Raw genomic sequence first — 22,290 nt, forward strand, 5'->3', positions numbered from 1 at the left:
GAAAATGACTATACTACCAAATGTAATCTACAGATTCAATGAAATCCCTATAAAATTACCAATGGCATTTTTCACAGAACTACCACACAAAGAATCTCACAATTCATATAGAAATACAAAAGACCCCAAATAGCCAAAGCAATCTTGAGAAAGAAGAATGGAGCTGGAGGAATCAACCTTCCTAACTTCCAACTATACTACAAAGCTATAGTCATCAAGACAGTATGGTACTGGCACAAAAACAGAAATATATAGACCAATGGAACAACATAGAAAGCTCAGAGATAAAGCCATGCACCTATACATACCTTGTTTTTGACAAAGGAGGCAAGAATATACAATGGGCAAAGATGGTCTCTTAAATAAGTACTGCTGGAAAAATTGGACAGCTACATGTAAAAGAATGAAATTAGAACACTTCCTAACACCCTACACAAAGATAAACTCAAATGGATTAAAGGCGTAAATATAAGACCAGAAACCATAAAGCCCCTAGAGAAAAACATAGGCAGAACACTCTATGACATAAGTCATAGCAAGATCCTCTATGACCCACCTGCTAGAGTAATGGAAATAAAAACAAAAATAAACAAGTGGGACCAAATTACTCTTAAAAGCTTTTGTGCAGCAAAGGAGACTATAAACAAGGTGAAAAGACAACCCTCAGAATGGGAGAAAATAATAGCAAATGAAACAACTGATGAAGGATTAACTTCAAATATATACAAGCAGCTCATACAACTCAATACCAGAAAAACAAACAACCCAATCAAAAAATGAGCTAAAGATCTAAACAGATATTTCTCCAAAGAAGACATACAGATGGCTAATAAACACATGAAAAGATGTTCAACATCGCTCATTATTCAGTTCAGTTCAGTTCAGTCGCTCAGTCATGTCCAACTTTTTGCGACCCCATGAATTGCAGCACGCCAGGCCTTCCTGTCCATTACCAACTCCCAGAGTTCACTCAAACTCACGTCGGTGATGCCATCCAGCCATCTCATCCTCTGTCGTCCCCTTCTCCTCTTGCCTCCAATCCCTCCCTCCCGGCATCAGAGTCTTTTCCAATGAGTCAACTCTTCGCATGAGGTGGCCAAAGTACTGGAGTTTCAGCTTTAGCATCATTCCTTCCAAAGAAATCCCAGGACTGATCTCCTTCAGAATGCACTGGTTGGATCTCCTTGCAGTCCAAGGGACTCTCAAGAGTCTTCTCCAACACCACAGTTCAAAAGCATCAATTCTTCGGCGCTCAGCCTTCTTCACAGTCCGTCACATCCATACATGACCACTGGAAAAACCATAGCCATTATTAGAGAAATACAAATCAAAACTACAATGAGAAGTCACCTCACATTGGTCAGAAAGGCCATCATCAAAAAATCTACAAACAATAAATGCAGGGAAGGGTGTGGAGTAAAGGGAACATTCTTGCACTGTTGGTGGGAATTCAAATTGATACAGCCACTACAGATAACAGTGTGGAGATTCCTTAGAAAACTAGGAATAAAACCACCATATGTCCCAGCAATCCGACTCCTAGGCATATACCCTGAGGAAATCAAAATTGAAAAAGACATATGTAACCCAATGTTCACTGACGCTCTATTTCCAAAAGCTAGAACATGGAAGCAATCTCAATGTTTATCAGCAGAGGAATGGATAAAGAATTTGTGGTACATATATAAAATGGAATATTACTCAATCATAAAAAGAAACACATTTGAATCAGTCCTAATGAGGTGGATGGACCTAGAGCCTATTATGCAGAGTGAAGTTAATCAGAAAGAGAAAAACAATTATCATATACTAATGCATAATACATATGGAATCTAGAAAGATGGTACTGATGAACCTATCTGCAGAGCAGCAAAGGAGACACAGACATTGAGAACAGACTTATGGACACGGCTGGGAAGGGAAGAAGGAGTGGGTGGGAGGTATGGAGAGAGGGAGAGAGTAACATGGAAACATACATTACCATATGTAAAATAGATAGCCAATGGCAATTTGCTGCATGACTCAGGGAACTCAAACCAGGGCTTGTTGACAACTTAGACTTGCAGGATGGGGAGAGAGGTGGGAGGCGTGTTCAAGTAGGAGGGGACATGGGTAAGCCTATGGCTGTTTCTACTGGTTTTTGGTAGAAACCACTGTAGTACTATAAAGTAATTATCCTTCAATTAAAAATAAACAAATTTTTTTAAAATTTAAAATTAAAATAGTTGGAGAAATACCTCACAGAAAAAAATCTTCAAGCAGACATGTATATTATAACCATAATATCAGAAACTATAGCACATCATTTGAAAAACAATTACTAATCAGTGTGCTGGCCATTCAAAGGTAAAATTTATTCCATATAAAGCTGATGTGTTGTTGGGAAGGGCTCTTTACTCTAAGGCTCTAATTGAAGGTAGTGAAAACTAATTACAGACCTGACCGAATTCACATAGCAAGGATGAGAACAACCCAAAATTATCACCTGTAATTTTCAGATAACTAAAGGAATCCTCCCTCTTTGAGCTTTGAAAGTTGTAACAAATTAATCAAGAAATGAACTGCCAACATTTATAATGTTCATCTGAATCTGCAAAAGCATATTAAATAAATATTGATATTCAAAGTAACCATTTAAAACTGTTGGAGTAGCCAAATAATCAAATTCTGCATACCAAACATTAAAACTATGAGGGAAAAAAAAGTCTATTAGTCGGTAATTATTAAGTCAAAACTGGCAATAATACTTCCTAAACCTGTATGGTTTTATGCACAGAATGCCTTCTAAAAGGCTAAGTGTTTATCCTACCATTCATAAGGCATTCAGGAGTGTAGCAACTGTGGAGCTTTCAAAGTGCATATTATAGCCAATTTTAGATGATTAATGCTCCTCTGAGATAAGAGAAAGCAAAGAAAATGTTAATTTAAGAAGCTGGCACAATGTTGATCCTGTCTTCCTGAAAAGCACACTCAAGATTTAAATGAAAAAATACAGGGGAGTTTTCTGCACTTAGGTCTTCTTAAGCACACATCTGCAGCTTTCTTGTTTCTGAAAATTCTTATATTTTTAAATATACAAAAAGAGCATGAAACTAGCATTACTGACATCTCTAACATATCCATGCAATACTCCACTACCTGAAACCTTGAAAAATAAGATTTCATGGGACATTTTCGTAATTTATATACCTACTAGAAAAAAAAAAGTAAATGTAAAGGGATGTATATGTGCAAACCAAACATGTTTAAAAATCATGTATCATTCAAGATTTCATCATCTTAATAGATTTTGCTTTCCACGTTCCAAGCATGGGTTAATCTAGATAATACATCCTTGAAATCCCTTTTGTGATGCTACACAAACAGTGACTAGTCAGTAGAAGAGTTCTGAGTGACTCAACTCCCTACCTAAAATATCTAAAGAACAGAAAGATTGTCTAAGATTATCATAATGTTTGACACCATGGTGAACTGAACTGGCATCTGCTCTTCTTTAGAGAACTTTTTTTTCAGCTTCAAATGTCACATGGCTTGATGTGGCCTCATTACTTTGCAGGCACATAAATCATCTGTGTGCAGATGTTGCTGTTTAGTTGCTCAGTCATGTCCAACTCTTTGCAACCCCATTAACTGTAGCCAGCCAGGCCTCTCTGTCCATGAGATTTCCCAGGAAAGAATACCAGAGAGGGTCACCATTTCCTTATCCAAGGGATCTTCCTGACACAGAGACTGAACCCGTGTCTCCTGCTTGGCAGGCAGATTCTTTACCACTGAGCCACCTGGAAAGCCCCAACGTGTGTGTAGAATTATTTTAAATTGGCATATGGCAGTTTGGGGCAAAGGGTGGAATTCTAAAACTCGCCTCTGAAATGGAACCTAAAGAGAAATCTCGGTTATTTTGAAATTTTAGAAAAGAAAAGAATAGTAAAAGAACTTCAGTGGGCCAGATCCTTTAAGAGGTAATAAAACAACACAATTCTAGTATGGTCCTCTGGTGAGTTTTTGCATGATGCCTAGGATTATGATACATTAGCCTCAGGAGAAAGCACTACAATGCGTTCATGTACTACATGCCAAGTCCCAAGAGAATTAACTACTGCCTTCATTCTTTACAACCCAAATCTGTTTTCATAAAACATCGACACCCACTACATTAAAACCTATATGTTTTCTACAAATTTTCAAGAAGAATCTTTCCATTGTTTCAATATTTTATATCTGCAATAATACTTGGTAATGACTGAAGCAGCAATGAGGTGGCGGCGTTCATTGTCGGAAAGATGAGTAATAAAATCATCAGCGTGCAAATGATTTTTTAATTAGGTTTTAATCTGTGTATTTAGAGAAGTTATTTCTGGGTGATCCACATGATCGTTTCTATCTCCACAGCTGCAGTCACTAATGGCGGACGCCATGGACACCCTTGAAGGAAGAAGAAACGATAAAGAACGTGTGTGGAGTACAATTCAAAAGGTAAACCTTTCAGCTGGAGGAAAAAAAGATATATTCTTCTCCAAGAAAATATCCATTTGGGGTCAAATCTGTTTCAAGATAAAAGGAAGTTTCTCAGCTTGTTTTATTGGTGGTTTTCTTCTTAAAACAAATGCAGCCCATTCCCTGGAAGTATAACCAAGATGAAATGTGGACATTTATTTAATTTGTTCCTTCAGGTCTGCTGCATTTCTGACTGTGGTCCTGTACTTTTGGGGCCTCTTATCATGCTCATTTTCATGTTACATTTTCATTATCTGCTCCCTCATTATTGGTTATTTTATATATTTAAAGCCCCTTCATCAATGTTTCAATTTGCTCCCCAACCCTTTCTCCTGTAACTGGCACTTGAGGAATAATGGCTGCATTTCAGGGAACTAGAAGAAAACTAGCACATTGATGTCTGGGGTGAAGAAATGACATACTGGTTGTTAGAAGTAGGAGAACATCTCTTACATTGGTTACCTGAGTTACACAAAACAAGCCCTGAGATGCACCTGGCCTCAGATACTCAGGAGACTTGTGTGATACCACAAGACCTTCTGACAATGTAGGAAGGAGTAGTGTTGGTTTACAGTCCAGATGAAAGTGATAAATTCTGATCAATGTACTCCCCACTCTGCTGCTGCTGCTGCTAAGTCGCTTCAGTCGTGTCTGACTCTGTGCAACCCCATAGACGGCAGCCTACCAGGCTCCACCATCCCTGGGATTCTCCAGGCAAGAACACTGGATTGGGTTGCCATTTCCTTCTCCAATGCACGAAAGTGAAAAGTGAAAGTGAAGTCGCTCAGTCGTGTCCAACTCTTAGCGACCCCGGACTGCAGCCTACCAGGCTTCTCTGTCCCTGGGATTTTCCAGGCAAGAGTACTGGAGTGGGGTGCCATTTCCTTCTCCAATGCATGAAAGTGAAAAGTGAAAGTGAAATCGCTTAGTCGTGTCTGACTCTTTACGACCCCACGGACTGCAGCCCACCAGGCTCCTCCGTCCATGGGACTTTCCAGGCAAGAGTACTGGAGTGGGGTGCCATAGCCTTCTCCGACTCCCCACTCAGTCTCCTCCAATCATGGTAAGAACTCGCAAAGGGAAAACTGGAGTCAGGAGATGTGAGAAGAAAACAACTGTTCCGTTTAAGAGGTAAAGTCATCCAAGAGGGATTTTGATGCATTTGCAGAAATGTGTCTCTTCTGTAATCAATTCAGAGAACCTGAATTGAATATATACAACATTGTATATGAATGTATAGAACAGAATGTGAGTGTATAGAACAGAAATCAACTGAACTCATCTTAAATTTGTTGAATATCTACTATGCCTGAAAGATTATTGTGTGTTATGGACCTTTTGCTGGGCAAGGCAAACACAGCCCCTACCTATATAGGCCTTACCACCTAGGAAAGAAGCAGCTACTTAAACGTTTATAAATATTATATTTTAAAAGTAGATGTTCAGTGATTATGGGAACAAATAGAGGAATATAATCTGGTCTGAGAGGTCAGAAAATCCATCTCTGAGAAAGTGATATTTATAAAACATTCAAAAGATAGTAGTAGCTATCTAGATGAAAAGGGAGATTTCTACACAAAGAGAAAAGCTTGTACCAAGAATGCTAAGAAAGCATGGTAAAATTGACAAAGGAACAAGGAACATGGTTTAAAATGAAGTGCAAAGGCAGGAGAAATCAAATCACAGGTCTTATAAATTATGTTCAGGATTTAGAATGTTTCAGGAAGTATTTATGTGGTAAATATTTTTGAGACATTTCTAGGGCTGTAGTGGGATAACAAACTGAGGCTACAGAAATCTGGGGAGGTCAGTTATAAGGTGGTAGCATGATCTACTTTGGTGGGCACAGAGATGGAGAGGAGCCGACAGATATAAGAAATATTCAGGAAGCAAATCCACAGGCCTTATTTACTGATTGCAGATGGGAGTTTAGACGACAGAAAAAGTTAGAACAATGCTCAGACTTTGGGCTTGAGCCACCAGGTGGGGAATAGGGAGAGGTTTGCTGGTGCAAAGGAAGGAAGGAAACACTTCAAAGAAGCAGCTTTTGGCTGAGAACATAAACACTTTCAGAGTCCACAGAAAGCATACCAGGCATTTGAAAAGAAAGTTAATATACAGGGTGGTTAACTGGGTATGAAAATTTAGGTAACTGAAAAGGAAAACAATTTATCACAATGGAACTGTTAAAAGAAACACCTACTATCCCTTAAGGGCTGAAGAATCAAAGGGAAGAGATTGCAATTATTGAAACTTGGAGTTGGGACCCGGCTGGGCCGCAACTCAGATCTCCTACTTAGGAGGTGCTGTTTAGCTGGTGCCAGTGTCCCTGAGCTTGGAGGAGGGGTCATTAAAGACTTCTGAGGAGGGGGCATTAACCCACTGTTGCTGATGGGGAGGGAAGGAAAGCAGTTTTAATGGAGGTTATTTGGCAACTTTAGGAAAAACTAGATTTCACAGCTATTACAGAAAAGAATGTTTATTTCTAGAGCAAAGAACCTTTACTGAATAGATGCTCACAGGAACCCCAGGAAGACAGGAAGTCTGCAGTCCTTTCTCCCTTGATTTTACAGTGTCCCTCTATCGCCCCCTGTTGATGGAGACAAAGAGCGGGCAAAACAGAAATGGAGTTTACGGAGTTCCAGCCCCAGCATCAAAGGGTGAAAGTGAAAGTCACTCAGTCTTGTCTGACTTGTGACCCCATGGAATTCTCCAGGCCAGAATATTGAAGTGGGTAGCCTTTCCCTTCTCCAGGGGATCTTCCCAAATCAGAAATCAAACCCAGGTCTCCTGCATTGCAGGTGGATTCTTTACCAGCTGAGCCACCAAGGAAGTCCAATAATACTGGAATGGGTAGCCTATCCCTTCTCCAGGGGATCTTCCCAACTTCAGAATTGAACTGGGGTCTCCTGCATTGCAGGTGGATTCTTTACCAACTGAGCAATCAGGGAAGCCCCATTGGGGTTAAGGGACAAAAGGCCAATAACTGGATTTCCCTGGTGGCTCAAACAGTAAAGAATCTGCCTACAGTGTGAGAGACCTGGGTTTGATCCCTGGGTCAGGAAGATACCCTGGAGAATGGAATGACTACCCACTCTTGTATTCCTGCCTGGAGAATTCCATGGACAGAGGAGGCTGGTGGGCTACAGTCCATGGGGTTGCTGGCACAAAAAGAGCATTGAAGTTAGGGTATTGAAACTAGGGCAAGATATCCAAGATGAAATACAGGAGTCTGGAGTTCTGAATAGAAGACTGAATAGAGAGAGAGATTTCTAAATCATTGGCAAATTGGTGATAACTGAAATCACTTGAGTGAGTGGCATGGCAGAGAAAGAGCAAATAATGATAAAACAGCTTTGAGGAGCACATTTCAAATTTAGGAGGAAAACTCTACAAAGGAGACTAAGAAGGAATGATAGGGCAAACCAAAGCTAGAGGTAAACCAAACCTAAGGCTCATGGGAGTCAAGCAATATAATTAAATATTTGTGCTTACTACAGAAAGAATTGTTAGCACAGAGGGTAGCAAACTAGAGCCCATAGGTCCAAAACCAACCATGTACTTATATTTGTAAATAGAGTTTACTACACATAGCCATGCCATTCATTTAAGTATTATCTATGTCACCTTGGCCAAGTTGAATAGTTGCCATGATGATCATATAGCTCACAAAGCCTAAAATAGTTGCTATCTGAAAAGTGAAGTGAAAGTGTTAGTCACTCAGTTTGTGTCTGACTCTTTGTGGTCCCATGGACTGTAGCCTTCCAGGCCCCTCTGTCCATGGTATTCTCCAGGCAAGAATACTAGAGTGGGTTGCCATTCCCTTCTTCAGGGGATCTTCCCCACCAAGGGACTGAACCTGGGTCTCCTGCATTGCAGGCAGGCTCTTTAGCATCCAAGCCATCAAGGAAGCCCCCTACACAAAAAAAGTTTGCTGTACCCTTGGACCCTGGTTTAAACCAGTATCCCTCCACGAAATATTTGCATTTGTACAGTAAACATATATATTTACAAATCCAAGAGATAACAGAATAGTCCAATTATGAAATTCCAGCCAAAAAGGGGGAAGAGGGATTGATGTTTGTCTACACCTGCCTGCACTTTGTAGGCAAAGTTTCACCTGACCCTAAGCTAGTGATCTGATGTCCACATTCACAGGAGAACTTAGCCAGCAGCTTCACACTTTGTCCTCACTGCAGTTACTCTACTGCTGTGTTAAATATCATCCCAAATATAGTGCTTTAGAACAAAATTATCTCCCACAGGTCTATGGGTTGACTAGACTCAGCCAGGTGGTTCTTGCTTGCTATCTCTCCTGCAGTTCAATCAGATGACTTCTGCGCCTTGGGCTGGAGTCACCTGACAGCTAAAATGTTCTGGACTCTAGGATGATTCCCTCATATGGTTGATATCTGATATTAGTCAGCTGAGATATTGACTGGAGTGGCTAAATATGGCCTCTTCATGTGAATTAGGCTTTAAATAGCACAAGAGCTGGGTTCCAAGAGGAAGTATCTGAAGAAAAAGGAAGTAAAAGCCATCCGTCTTCTAAAAGACTAGTCCAGGTCTAGGATAGCAACTGTCACCACATTTTATCGATCACAGCAGTCCTAGGCCAGCCCTGAGTCACAGGATTGGAGAAACAGATTGCACTTTTTCCAAGTGGAGTGATATGTACATTTGTGGAGAGAATGAGGTGATAGCATTCGTCTTAAGAGATAAGCTTTAGCAGTGGAGCCATGGATCGAGGCCCCAGACTGAAAAACATATCTGCAAGCAAGCAGGAGTCAGGAGAATAGTCAAGTTCAAGGCCTCTGAGATTGGAACACCTCAGAACCACTCCACCCCGCCACCGGGTAACTAGAAAGACTCACTGGTGAGCAGCCAATCTTTGCAAATTAAAAGCCCTGATAATGATCCCAGCTTTCTAAATGGAAGCTCCTGAGAGATCTTTAGGAAGATGTGAATGGGAAGGAACAGGGTGCCAAATTTTTCCCAAGGGCTTTTAATTTGGTTAATGCGACACTACAAAGCATGATCGTATCACTTTCAGACGATTCCGGTAGCAAGTAAGTAATTTCCTTTTACTGCTACAGAGTTAATTTGCATGTGCAGAAAAAAAAATAATTAAAAAAAAAAAAAAGCTAATTGTACAAGCTACACTATGTTCTGAGCCCACTAGAAGTTGATATCAGCATCACCACCTCTGAGATCTGTTATCTGTAATAGAAACAGCTGTTGTACCTAATGAAAACACTTGAAATTTTCATCTGAAGCAGCAGAATTATAGCAGCACCTCCCAGTTCCATGGAGTTAAAGGGTCTGTCAGAATCCCTATTACCTAACACAATTTTCAGAGCTCCACTTTGTTATAGGTCTATAAAAAGACTATCAAGATGAAATCTGATTCATGAGTGCTGACCTCCTGTCTGTATTTTGTTATCTTTGAGATTTCTCTAAGGACCCAGAAAGAGAAAGAGTGTGACAATTGTGTTTATTTTCCAATTCACCAGAACTAAAACACTGTATATTCTTTATAGAGTTTTAGGAAAGTGACTCTTGTTTTGGTTTGGCTTTACAGAATATTTCCTTTCCAGTAATTAACTCCAGAAAGATATATGTATGTTGGTTTAGCTGTACAAATACAAAAATAAGCAGATTATGTTTTTTAAAAAGGTGCGGTAAATTTTCTCATGTTGGAAAGTCCCTTGCCACAATAGGATTCTTTAAATAAGAGTATCACACTTTGCTTAACTTTAGTCTGTAACAAAAATATCTGAGAAAATACACCCTTTTGAATAACAGGTCCTGTTACCACACTGCTCATTCCTGCAATCAGTGTCAGGGGCAGACACTGTTCCTGACATTGGAGATACAGCCATGAAAAAGCTGTGCCCTCATGATATTTGCATTCTGCTAGAGAAAAGTAGGCAATAAACTATCTAAAGAAATATGGAATATAAGTAACACATGCCAGGAAAGGAAAATGGAGAGTAGCAGATGATTGCAACTGCAATAGAATAGTCAGGGCAGGATTCGCTGAGGTGATGACTGAATGAATATCTGAAAAAAAGGCAAACCATGCAAATATCTGGTGAGAAGCATTCCAAGTAAAGGAAACAGCAAATGTGAGACCCTGAGATTGGAGAGTGCCTACCAGGTACAAGGATCTGCAAGTAGAGCAAGGTGACTGGAGTAGAATGACAAGAGTAATAGGAGATGAAATGAGAGAGGAGAGGATGTCATGCCTTATCAAACAAAAACAAAAACTACTCTAAGCTGCTGAATTGAGACCACATTGAAGAGGGCAAGGGCAGAGTCAGGGAGTCTAGTTAGGAGGTAACGGCAGTGATACGGGAGAGGAATACTGGTGGCTTGAATCCTGAACCCAGTGGCTATAAGAAGTGGTCAGATTCTGCCTTCTATCCACAAGAAGAACAAAAGTTTATTTACAGGGAGGCTAATACAGTAAAAAAAACATCCTGAACTAACATTCAGAGACCTGGGTCTGTCGCAAATTAGCTCGAATCCATGTCTTTTCTCCAGGCCTCAGTTTTCTCATCTGTAAAATAAGGATAATGAACTAAGATTCAAAATCCCCTCTCTGCTCTGAAAAACTGGGTCTTTTGAAAGTCAGACCATCAAAATGAAAGAAGAATTAATGTTTACTGAGCTCTTAATACAAGCCAACACTCTTATTCACTTTATATACACCAACTCACTAACCCTCACATAGGGTAAAAGGCATAATTTATTGTAAACAGAGAAGTTTAGCAATTTTCCTAAAATCCCACTGTCAGTAAGTGGTGGAGTCAGGATTTGATCTGCCCTTAGAACCTAATCTCTTTCTTGAGAGAAGTCCAAGCTTTGTGCAACTGAAAAAGCCCAACCAACCAGCATTATTTTATGTATGGCTGAGCATTCAGGTATGAGGCCAAAAGGGGAATTATGGTGACCTCCAATCAAAGTAAAATCTGTCCAGTTTGTCTATCTTCAGTTCTTAAAATAAAGTTCTTTCAGTCTGAGCCAAAGAGGTCACTAAGGAATTTTTGGTTTAGTCTCCCTCTGTAATCCACGGGTATAGGCTCCTCCTCAGCTGTTCCTTAGTTCTCCAACTATAACCAGAAACTATACAAAGCCTCAATCTACAAATTCTTGACCATGAATTCAGGTCCCACTTGTGGGATCTTAGGCAAATCACAGCCTACTGAGAAATACAGTGTCTTCACATACTTAATAACTTCAGGGTCTATGATTTTGTGTTACTGTGCCTTGAATCCTAAGACCCATAATGCACTAGACCTGAAGGAAATAGAAAAAGGAATCTGTAGAAAAAGGAGTCTTTTTAAAGAAAAAAAAGATGCCAACTGTTAAGTTGGAACATTCTTATTTCTTCTCACCAGAGACTCAGTTTAGAGAAACATTTAAGCAACACTGTCTACAATTCAGAAGACAAAGTTATTGGCTCTTCATTTACAAAGTCTAAATTTCACACTGTGAAGATCAAAATTTAATCTGGTATGACATGAAATATTGTCTTATTCTGATATGCCTCTAGATCTGATTTGAGACTAAATAAAGAGAAATAAAACTTTGTTACTTTAAAAGTAATGAGAGATACTTTGGCATCTAATCATAATCCTATGAATTTTCATGAGAAAAAATGCTACCTTAAAATTTCAAATAATAAAATATAACACAGTACATCATAATCCTTCATGAATCTAACAAATGGAGTTTAGGTGGATATCTTTAAACTTTAAAGCTTAAAGCATCCATGTGAATTTATTATAAAATATTTAGCTTTGGGGGTTCCTTTTTATCTCAAAATCTTAACTTATAAATCATACTCACTGTCAAACAGAAATGACATTCATTGATTCATTCATTTGCTTTTTAAGATAAAAGGGGGATAGAATTGTATATCAGTTAGCAACTCTGTTCTATGCAAGGCTGCTGACATGGGCAGACCATGCAGGGGAAAGCACAAATTGGTGAGATGGGCTGGGGCAGTTAACTAACCAAGAGGGAGAGAAAAGAACAAATCGGAGCATTTTGTTTACTTTCCACATCAGCATTCAAACCTGAGTATTTCCAGCAACTCTGCTGGGAGAGACTACACGTGTGGCACTATCTATCTTTCACTGGCCAGGCATCTGGGCTAATACGCAGTTGGGGCCTGCCGTTGTGTCTGTCTGACAGGACTGCCATCTTGTCAAAGATTCAGCAACCATACCACTCATTTGCAAAGCAGTTTTTCAGCAATCAAGCTTTTCCTGTGTGTCTTGTTCTTTAAGGAGTCTCCACAGATTTACTGCAATTTGATTATGAATCTTTTCCGCTTCTGGTTATGGGCTTCTTCATTAGCATATCCCCAAATTCCTTTACGGTGTGTGCTCTGAGCACTGCTAAGCAGTTTCGTCCATGGCAAAATGCAGATCATGCACAGAAACCCAAGTGCTCTTTTGCTGACCATGCTGAGGGGAAGGAGGCAGGGAGGCAAGGCCCAAGGGGCTGAAGAGGCCAGGTGCCTGGAAAAAATAAATCATTGCAATTCCTGGGACAATGAGTCTGTGCCAGTAAGTGTCTAAACGGGCAACTGTAGTGGAGGAGCCTTTGCCAAAGCCCTGGCAGACCCTCCTGACTGTGGTCAGAGGCTGAGCCCTGCAACCGTCAGACCCGGAGGGAGGACCTTCCTCAAACAGACAGCAAAGCCACGTCTAGCCTGGCAAGCAGAGAAAGCCGAGAGCCTCAGTTCTGGACATCTCCCCTGGCCACTGTGCAACACTCCAAATATTGATACATGGTGAATTTCAATCACCACTTAAATCGAACAAAATCTTTCTCCTCTGACTTAAAGGAAAAAGTATGTGGTTAATTTGTTAAACATTTTCAGTAGCTGCATTTGCTAGTCACTCACTTTCCACCTGTATTCGGCCTTTCCTCCAAAACTGAGAATATCTCTCATATACTTTGTTGGCTAAAAGTATTCTGAAACTTTGATGATTTTGCAAGAAATTTCTGCAGCAGAAACATTTCTGTGTAGGAGTCGGATCTATCATGGCTCTCATCTAGGGAGCATGAATCTAGAAACTGTGCCTTTTTAACCAGGAGTTTATCAAGGGTTAGACAAAACTAATCAGCCATTGATTAGGTCCTCACATACTTAATAAAATACTGTGATATCCAACAAATTCTTAAACTATGTTAGTCTGTTGAAAGTTTGCTTTTGAATAACTATTACAATGGAAACAGGCTATAGAAAAAATTATTTCAGCTAAATAAACAATGTGATAAAAAATGAATAATGTGGTGATGACAAATATCATAATGATGAATACTGATCTCTTAGTATATGTGAAGCACAACAAGAAGTTATCATATTTAATGACTGCAACAATCCTATGAGAGATGTCATTATCTCTCCTTTGGAAAATGAGGGAAAGAGCTTTGTAGAATTAACAAGGAAACAAGCCTATGTTAAAGGGACAGTGTTCGGTTTTGAATCAAGTTTGTTTGGGTCAAAGACTCTGTTCCTAGTCATTAACTAGAACACTCAAGTTAAACCAAATGCAGCTACTAAAATTTAATGGTGCAAAGAACACTGCCTGACCCAAGCTCAGATTCCATAAGACAACCAAGAAGACAATCTTTGAATCTGCTTTTCAGCAATGAGTGATGATAGGAGGATTGCAAGCCATCCTATTCTAGATCACAGCTCATAGAATCAGATGGTGATTTACCCAGACTGCTTTGCAGCAGATGCATGACCAAAGCTGAAGCACAGTACCCACTAGCCCCTGGAACATGGTACTCTTATTGTCCTCCTTCACCATGTCTCCCTTTATAGACCTATCTGTTTAGGTTGCTTTGAGAGCTCATCATTTTCCTTCTTCCTGCAACAGCAGAACCCCACGAGAACAGCTTGGAAGTCTGGTCATTCCTGTAGTATTTCTACTATGGCTTACACTTTCTGGTGCATTAACTAAGCACTTTGAAATGCACCAGGATCTCCATGAAAACACAATTTCAGAAGCACATATTCCTGTAACCCCTGCAAACCTTACCTCACAGCACAGAGGCATATGTTCGAGACTGGACAGCACATTGTTTACTCTTCCTCTTCCAGGAATCCCTCCCTGCCTGTCCCATTAGTGAGCTAATAATATAAGGAAGTGACTGAAACAGAAATTGGAAATACTCATATTACTCCAAACCTACTAGTATTTTTATCTCTGTAAAAACGTTTCTAAATACATCTTTCAGAAGTTCAGTGAAATATTCTGGGGCAAGGGAGGGGAGCATATATCTCAATTTCATTTGAACTGAAGAATGAGTTTGCCATTCATCCTAAAAGTTACTGTCTCTAAATTACCTAAGTATCTCCTTTGCTTGGTAGCCAGCAATGTATTTATAGGTTAAGTTGCAATTCTTTGTAATTCTGAAGAATAACAAAATATTCAGCTTACACCACTTAGTAGCTAAATGAACCATAGGACATCTTCCATTCTGTATTGAAAGTAGGATTAACAAGTTCAGAGTAATTGACTTGTGGCTCATTCAGTCATTTATAGTGGACTCATTAGACCTTTCATCTTTTGGAGAAGGGCAAAATAAAACTGCCTTTACATGCAGCCCTAAAGGAAGGTATGGATCATTTATCATTCTGATTACAACTTTCTTAAAGTGTATATGTGGAGGAAGGAACATCACCATGATGTAAAACACACACAAATGCCACAAGCACCAACACACCCGTATCTCTTAGCATCATCAAAACTGTGTGTGTAAAACATATGTGTGAAGTGAAGTCGCTCAGTCGTGTCCGACTCTTTGCGAACCCATGGACTGTAGTCTACCAGGCTCCTCAGTCCATGGGATTTTCCAGGCAAGGATACTGGAGTGGGTTGCCATTTCCTTCTCCAGGGGATCTTCCCGACCCAGGGATCAAACCCAGGTCTCCCACATTGTTAGGCAGATGCTTTACCGTCTGAGCTACCAGGGAAGCCCTATAACTGCTTAAATGGCTTTTTGCTGGATAAGAGATTCTGGAGAATATGAGGTGGCTAGTGAAATTTGGACCTAAATTAGAGAGCCTAACCCAGAGACAGGATAAAGTTAGTCTTTCTTATTGAATTGAAAGATAATCGAGAAGCTTTTATACCTCTGATGGAGAGGATACCCCTTTCAGCCTCAGTTATTCACATCATCATAATGATAAAAATCTTTAGAAGCAACTGAGAAAACAGATTCAAGAAATAAAAATACATCTTCCTGAGGAATAAAGGTCAGAAATTATTTTTTTTAAAGCCATGATCGGAGGACTTCCACTTACAGGAATATGGAGGAGACATGCTTTTCCCTATTCCTCACATTAAGCACAACTTTGGACATTATATGTAAAACAAATATAAGACACTGAAAGGTGGGATGAAAAGAGAAATGACCTAGAGTCCTGAGCAATAACATGGTGATGAGTTCACTGGATTTTCTTTTATTTACTTATTTTTTGCTTCAGACAGTCCACACTTAATGATGAAACCTAGTAACACAGAAACAAACAAAACAAAAACCCCAACAAAATCCTGCTCCCTCCAGCCAAAGGACAAGGAAAAAGGCAGCCTGTGTTCAGTACTCAGTCGTATTTGTTTGCAACCGCATGGTCTATAGCCTGCCAGGTTCCTCTGTCCATGAGATTGTCCCGATAAGAATACTGAAGTGGGTTGCCATTTCCTCCCCCAGGGAATCTTCCCAACCCAGTGATTCAACCCAGGTGCCCTGCATTGCAGGCAGATTCTTAACCTCTGAACCACTGAAGATGGAAAGCTCTTAGGCAAATAATCATTCTACTCCAGCCAAACACTACAGGGGAAAAAAAAAAAAAAAAGGAAATCCAAACCCCCATTCACATCAGCAAAGCCCAAGTGAGGAGTTAGAATTCTACCTTCATTGGGCTATAATAAGGTGTCTCAGCCTTCCCACCCTAAAAGGTTGGTGTCAAAGAAACCAAATGGGGGGCTGATGTTCATCCCCACTAGGTATGGTGTCAGAGGAGGCCTAGTAGCTGGTCAGGATTTTCACCAGCCCCCAACAATCATGAACTTCCCTTCTCAATGTGACGTCAGTGAAGGCCACATAAGGAGTAGTGATGAAGTACTGCTAGAGAGTTATCAGTGCAAACATAGTGAGGAGCTTGAATGTTTGAATGCTCATCCCTATCCGAAAGTAATGAGGAACCCCTTCCTCAAGTCAATGGAGATTGAGTGTAGAACTTGAACTTCTATCCCCACCTGTCAGTAATGAGGCAATGCCCCTCCCATCTTTTGCCATAGCATGGTCAGAAAAATTCAGCTTAAGCAGAAGACTTAAATAGGATCCAGATCTCATAATATTAGTACCCTAAATGTCCAGATTTCAACTGAAGATGACGCATCATACCAAGAAACAGGAAGATCTCAAATCGAATGATAAAAGACAATCAACTGATGCTAACATAAAGATGTTAGAGCTATTATAATTATTCTGACAAAGATTTTAAAGAGGCCATCATAAAAATGTCTAAGCTATTAGAAACATCTTAAAACAAATTGTAAAACGTCATCAGACTACACTACAAGGCTACAGTAATCAAAACAGTATGGTACTAGCACAAAAATCTAGCACATAGATCAATGGAACAGAATAGAAAGTCCAGAAATAAGCTCACAAATCTATGGTCAATTAATCTACAACAAAGGAAGCAAGAATATGCCTGGGGAAAAACAATCTTTTCACTAAGTGGTGGTGGGGAAACTGGACAGCTACATGTGAAAGAATGAACTTAGAACATTTTATCACACAATATACCAAAATAAATTCAAAATGGATTGAAGACCTAAATGGAAGACTAGAAAGCAAAACGTCAAGAAAAAAAACATAGGCATAACATTCTTTGACGTAAATTGTAGCAATATTTTAGGATCTGTTTCCTAATACAAAGAAGACAAAAGCAAAAATTAATAAATGGGACTCAATTAAACTTATAACCCTTTGCACAGCAAAGTAAATGTACAACAAAACAAAAAAGACAGCCTACTTCATGGGAGAAAAGTATTTGAAAATAATATGACTGATAACAGGTTAACATCCAAAATATGTAAACAGCTCATACAACTCAATATCAAAAAAAGAAACAACCCAATTTAAAAATGGGCAGAAGACTAGAATAGACATCTTCCAAAGAATACAAACATGGCTAATGGGCACATGAAAAAACGCTCAACACGGTTAATCATCAGGGAAATACAGATCAAAGCCACAATGAGATCCCCTGTCAGAATGACTATCGTAAAAAGAATACAAATAACAAATATTGGTGAGGGTACGGAGAAAAGAAAACACTTGTACACTATTGGTGGGAATGTAAATTGCTGCAACCACTATGGAAAACTGTATGGAGGTTCCCCAAAAAACTAAAAGTAGGACTACCATATAATCCAACAATTCCGCTTCTGGGTATATATAAAAAAAAAACCCATAAACATTCATTTTAAAAGATGATCATAGCAACCCCAATGTTCATAGCAACATTATTTACAATAGCCAAGATATGGAAACAACCTAAGTACCCATCAACAAATGAATAGATAAGATGTGGCATATATATACATATATTCCATTGTGTGTCTATATGTATTTATGTATATTGATACATACTCAGCCATAAAAAAGAATAAAATTTTGCCACTTGCAACAATGTGGATGGACCTAGAGAGTATCAGATCAGATCAGATCGGTCACTCAGTCGTGTCCAACTCTTTGCGACCCCATGAATCGCAGCATGCCAGGCCTCCCTGTCCATCACCAACTCCCGGAGTTCACTGAGACTCACGTCCATCGAGTCAGTGATGCCATCCAGCCATCTCATCCTCTGTCGTCCCCTTCTCCTCTTGCCCCCAATCCCTCCCAGCATCAGAGTCTTTTCCAATGAGTCACCTCTTCGCATGAGGTGGCCAAAGTACTGGAGTTTCAGCTTTAGCATCATTCCTTCCAAAGAAATCCCAGGGCTTATCTCCTTCAGAATGGACTGCTTGGATCTCCTTGCAGTCCAAGGGACTCTCAAGAGTCTTCTCCAACACCACAGTTCAAAAGCATCAATTCTTCAGCGCTCAGCCTTCTTCACAGTCCAACTCTCACATCCATACATGACCAACAGAAAAACCATAGCCTTGACTAGACGGACCTTTGTTGGCAAAGGAATGTCTCTGCTTTTGAATATGCTGTCTAGGTTGGTCATAACTTTCCTTCCAAGGAGTAAGCATCTTAATTTCATGGCTGCAGTCACCATCTGCAGTGATTTTGGAGCCCCAAAAAATTAAGTCTGACTCTGTTTCCACTGTTTCCCCATCTATTTCCCATGAAGTGATGGGACCGGATGCCATGATCTTCATTTTCTGAATGTTGAGCTTTAAGCCAACTTTTTCGCTCTCCACTTTCACTTTCATCAAGAGGCTTTTTAGTTCCTCTTCACTTTCTGCCATAAGAATGGTGTCATCTGCATATCTGAGGTTATTGATATTTCTCCCGGCAATCTTGATTCCAGCTTGTGTTTCTTCCAGTCCAGCATTTCTCATGATGTACTCTGCATCTAAGTTAAATAAACAGGGTGACAATATACAGCTTTTATGCTTAGTGAAATAAGTCAGAGGAAGAAAAATACTTTATTTATTCATATATATATATATGGACTCTAAAAAATAAAGCAAATGAATATAACAAAAAAGAAAGAGAATCACAGATATAGAAAATAAACTAGAGGGAAGGTGATCAGCAAGACAGAGGTAGGGGATTAAGAGGTACAAACTACCATTTATAAACTGCAGGGATATCTTGCACAGCATAGGGAATATAGCTAATATTTCATACTATAAATGAAGTATAATCTATAAAAATTTAAGTTACTATGTTGTACACCTGTGAACTAATATTGGATATCAATTATACTTCAATTTAAAAACATAGAGACAGACGACATCCCTGGTGGTCCAGTGGTTAAGAATCACCTTCCAAGGCAGAGGACACAGGTTCAATCCCTGGTCTAGGAACCAAGGCCCCACATGCATGGGGCAACTAAGCTCACACATTGCAACCACTAAGCCTAAGTGCCAGAACTGAGAGCCTGCTTACCACAACTAAGACCCAACACAGCCAAAAATAAATAAATATCTTTAAAAAAGAGACAGAAACTCAGCAAAGAAATGGAAGACATAAGAAGAAACAAGTAGAAATTTTAGAATTGCAAATACAATAACTAAAATGAAAAACTCAGTGGAGGGGCTCAACAGCCTAATGAAGAGGAAATAATCAATGAAATGAAGATTGTTTAGTCACTAAGTTGCATCCGATTCTCTGCGGTCCCATAGACTGTCCCATCAGGTTCCTCTATTCATGGCATTTCCCAGGCAAGGATACTGGAGTGGGTTGCCATTTCATTCTCCTGTGATCTTCCCAATCCAGGATTAGAACCCACATCTCCTGCATTGGCAGGAGGATTCTTTACCACTGAGACAGCAGGGAAGTCTGAAATGAAGATAAAACAATACAAATTACCCAACTGGAACAACAGAGAAAATAGATCAGAAAATAAAATAAAAAGAACCTCAAGGAGCTGTGAGTCTATAACATCATATCTAACATTCATGTTATCAGAATCCCAGAAAGATAGGAGAAAAGGGATAGGAATGAAAAAGTTCTTTAAGAAATAATAGCTGAAAATTTCCATAATTTGGCAAAAGACAGAAACTACAGACTGAAAAATTTCAGTGAACCCCGAATAAGATAAACTCAAATTCACACCAGGATGCAGCATGGTCAAACTTCTAAAAACTAAAGACAAAGACAGATCTTGAAAGCAGCAAAAAAGAAATGATTCACTAACTATTAGGGGGAAAACAATTTGAACGACAGTGAATTTTTCAGTTAAAAAAACTGGGACCAGAAGTAAATGGTACATTTTTCAAATACTGAAAGAAAAGAATTGTCAACACAGAATACTACACCCAGTGAAAATAGCTTTCAGGAATTAAGGGGAAATCAAGACATTCTCAGATGAAGGAAAACTAAGAGAATTTGTCATCAGCCAACTCACTCTAAAAAAAAAAAAAAAAAAGAGGCTGAAGAAAATTTCCAAATAGAAAGGAAACAATAAAAGAAAGAACTTTAAAATATCAAGAAAAGTGAAAGAACACAAGCAAAAATATGATTAAAAACAGCAGACGGTCCTCGTCATTATGTTTGATGATTCAAGCAAAAATAACAACATCATTTAATATGATTCTAAATATACATGGAGTTCTGTGTTTGGTTCTACATATGAGGAGCTGGGAAGTCACCACTCTATCCTAAAAGTCAGTAATTCTTCTTGGATCGATGAGACAGTGGACGACACAAGACAAAACACTGCTCCAAAGATGGAAGAGACTAACGGATTAATACAGGGAGATATGGCTTTCTGGAGCAGAGACTTACAAGCAGAAACTGCTATGGGAACCAATACTGGCTTTGTGAAGCTGGAATTATAATTGACAAATTGCTGGACACTCAATGCAGACAACTCTGAGTATTACAAACTCTAAGGGGACCCAGTCTAGGAGTTATGCAATATTATGCAATTCACCTCCAGGAGTTAATGCTAAGTATCAGAGAAAAATCCCCTTGGGCCTCTGGAAGGAACCACTCTGAAATATACTAAAACACTCTTTCCTTCTTAGCAAGGCTTGCCCTCAGAAGAAACCAGTTAAACAGAGCATACCTTTTGGTGTATCATCAGGGCCTAAGTGACCTAGGAAAGGAAAATACCCAACTCCAGCCCACTCTAGCCATCCTGTCCCATGTAAGGAGGAGTAGGTGGGGAACTGAGGAACACTTGTGAAGTTCACAGTTCAAGGCATGGGTTCAGTAAAAGACTGAAATCTAATCTTAGAGCTGTAGAATGCTTCCCCTCTCCTCACACTGTGTAGTTTAGTCGCTAAGTCCTGTCTGACTCTTGCGACCCCATGGGCTGTAGCCCACCAAGCTCCTTTGTCCATGGAATTTCCCAGACAAGAATACTGGAGTGGGTTGCCATTTCCTTCTCAAGGGGATCTTCCCAACCCAGTTATCAAAACCAGGTCACCTGTATTGCAGGCGGACTCTTGCATCACAGGTGAATTCTTTACCAACTGAGCCACAAAGGAAGCCTTCTCCTCACATTCAGTTCAGTTCAGTTCAGTTCAGTCGGTCACTCAGTTGAGTCCGACTCTTTGCAACCCCATGAATCGCAGCACGCCAGGCCTCCCTGTCCATCACCAACTCCCGGAGTTCACTCAAACTCACATCCATCCAGTCGGTGATGCCATCCAGCCATCTCATCCTCTGTCGTCCCCTTCTCCTCCCAGCATCAGAGTCTTTTCCAATGAGTCAACTCTTCGCATGAGGTGGCCAAAGTACTGGAGTTTCAGCTTTAGCATCATTCCTTCCTAAGATATCCCAGGACTGATCTCCTTCAGAATGGACTGGTTGGATCTCCTTGCAGTCCAAGGGACTCTCAAGAGTCTTCTCCAACACCACAGTTCAAAAGCATCAATTCTTTGGTGCTCAGCCTTCTTCACAGTCCAACTCTCGCATCCATACATGGCCACTGGAAAAACCATAGCCTTGACTAGACGGACCTTTGTTGGCAAAGTAATGTCTCTGCTTTTGAATATGCTATCTAGGTTGGCCATAACTTTCCTTCCAAAGAGTAAGCGTCTTTTAATTTCATGGCTGCAGTCACCATCT

General features: G+C 39.8%; 1 protein-coding gene across 1 annotated transcript in view; it reads left to right on the forward strand.

The window, feature by feature from the left end:
• The window catches only part of SPATA16 (spermatogenesis associated 16), a 245,750-nt gene that overhangs the window by 211,451 nt on the left and 12,009 nt on the right, over positions 1-22,290 (forward strand). Inside the window, 1 exon segment of the mRNA XM_045166072.1 lies at positions 4,390-4,473. Coding sequence (XP_045022007.1) covers positions 4,390-4,473 — 84 coding nt within the window.

This window comes from Bubalus bubalis, chromosome 1, assembly GCF_019923935.1.
Source record: "Bubalus bubalis isolate 160015118507 breed Murrah chromosome 1, NDDB_SH_1, whole genome shotgun sequence".
Taxonomy (NCBI): Eukaryota; Metazoa; Chordata; class Mammalia; order Artiodactyla; family Bovidae; genus Bubalus; species Bubalus bubalis.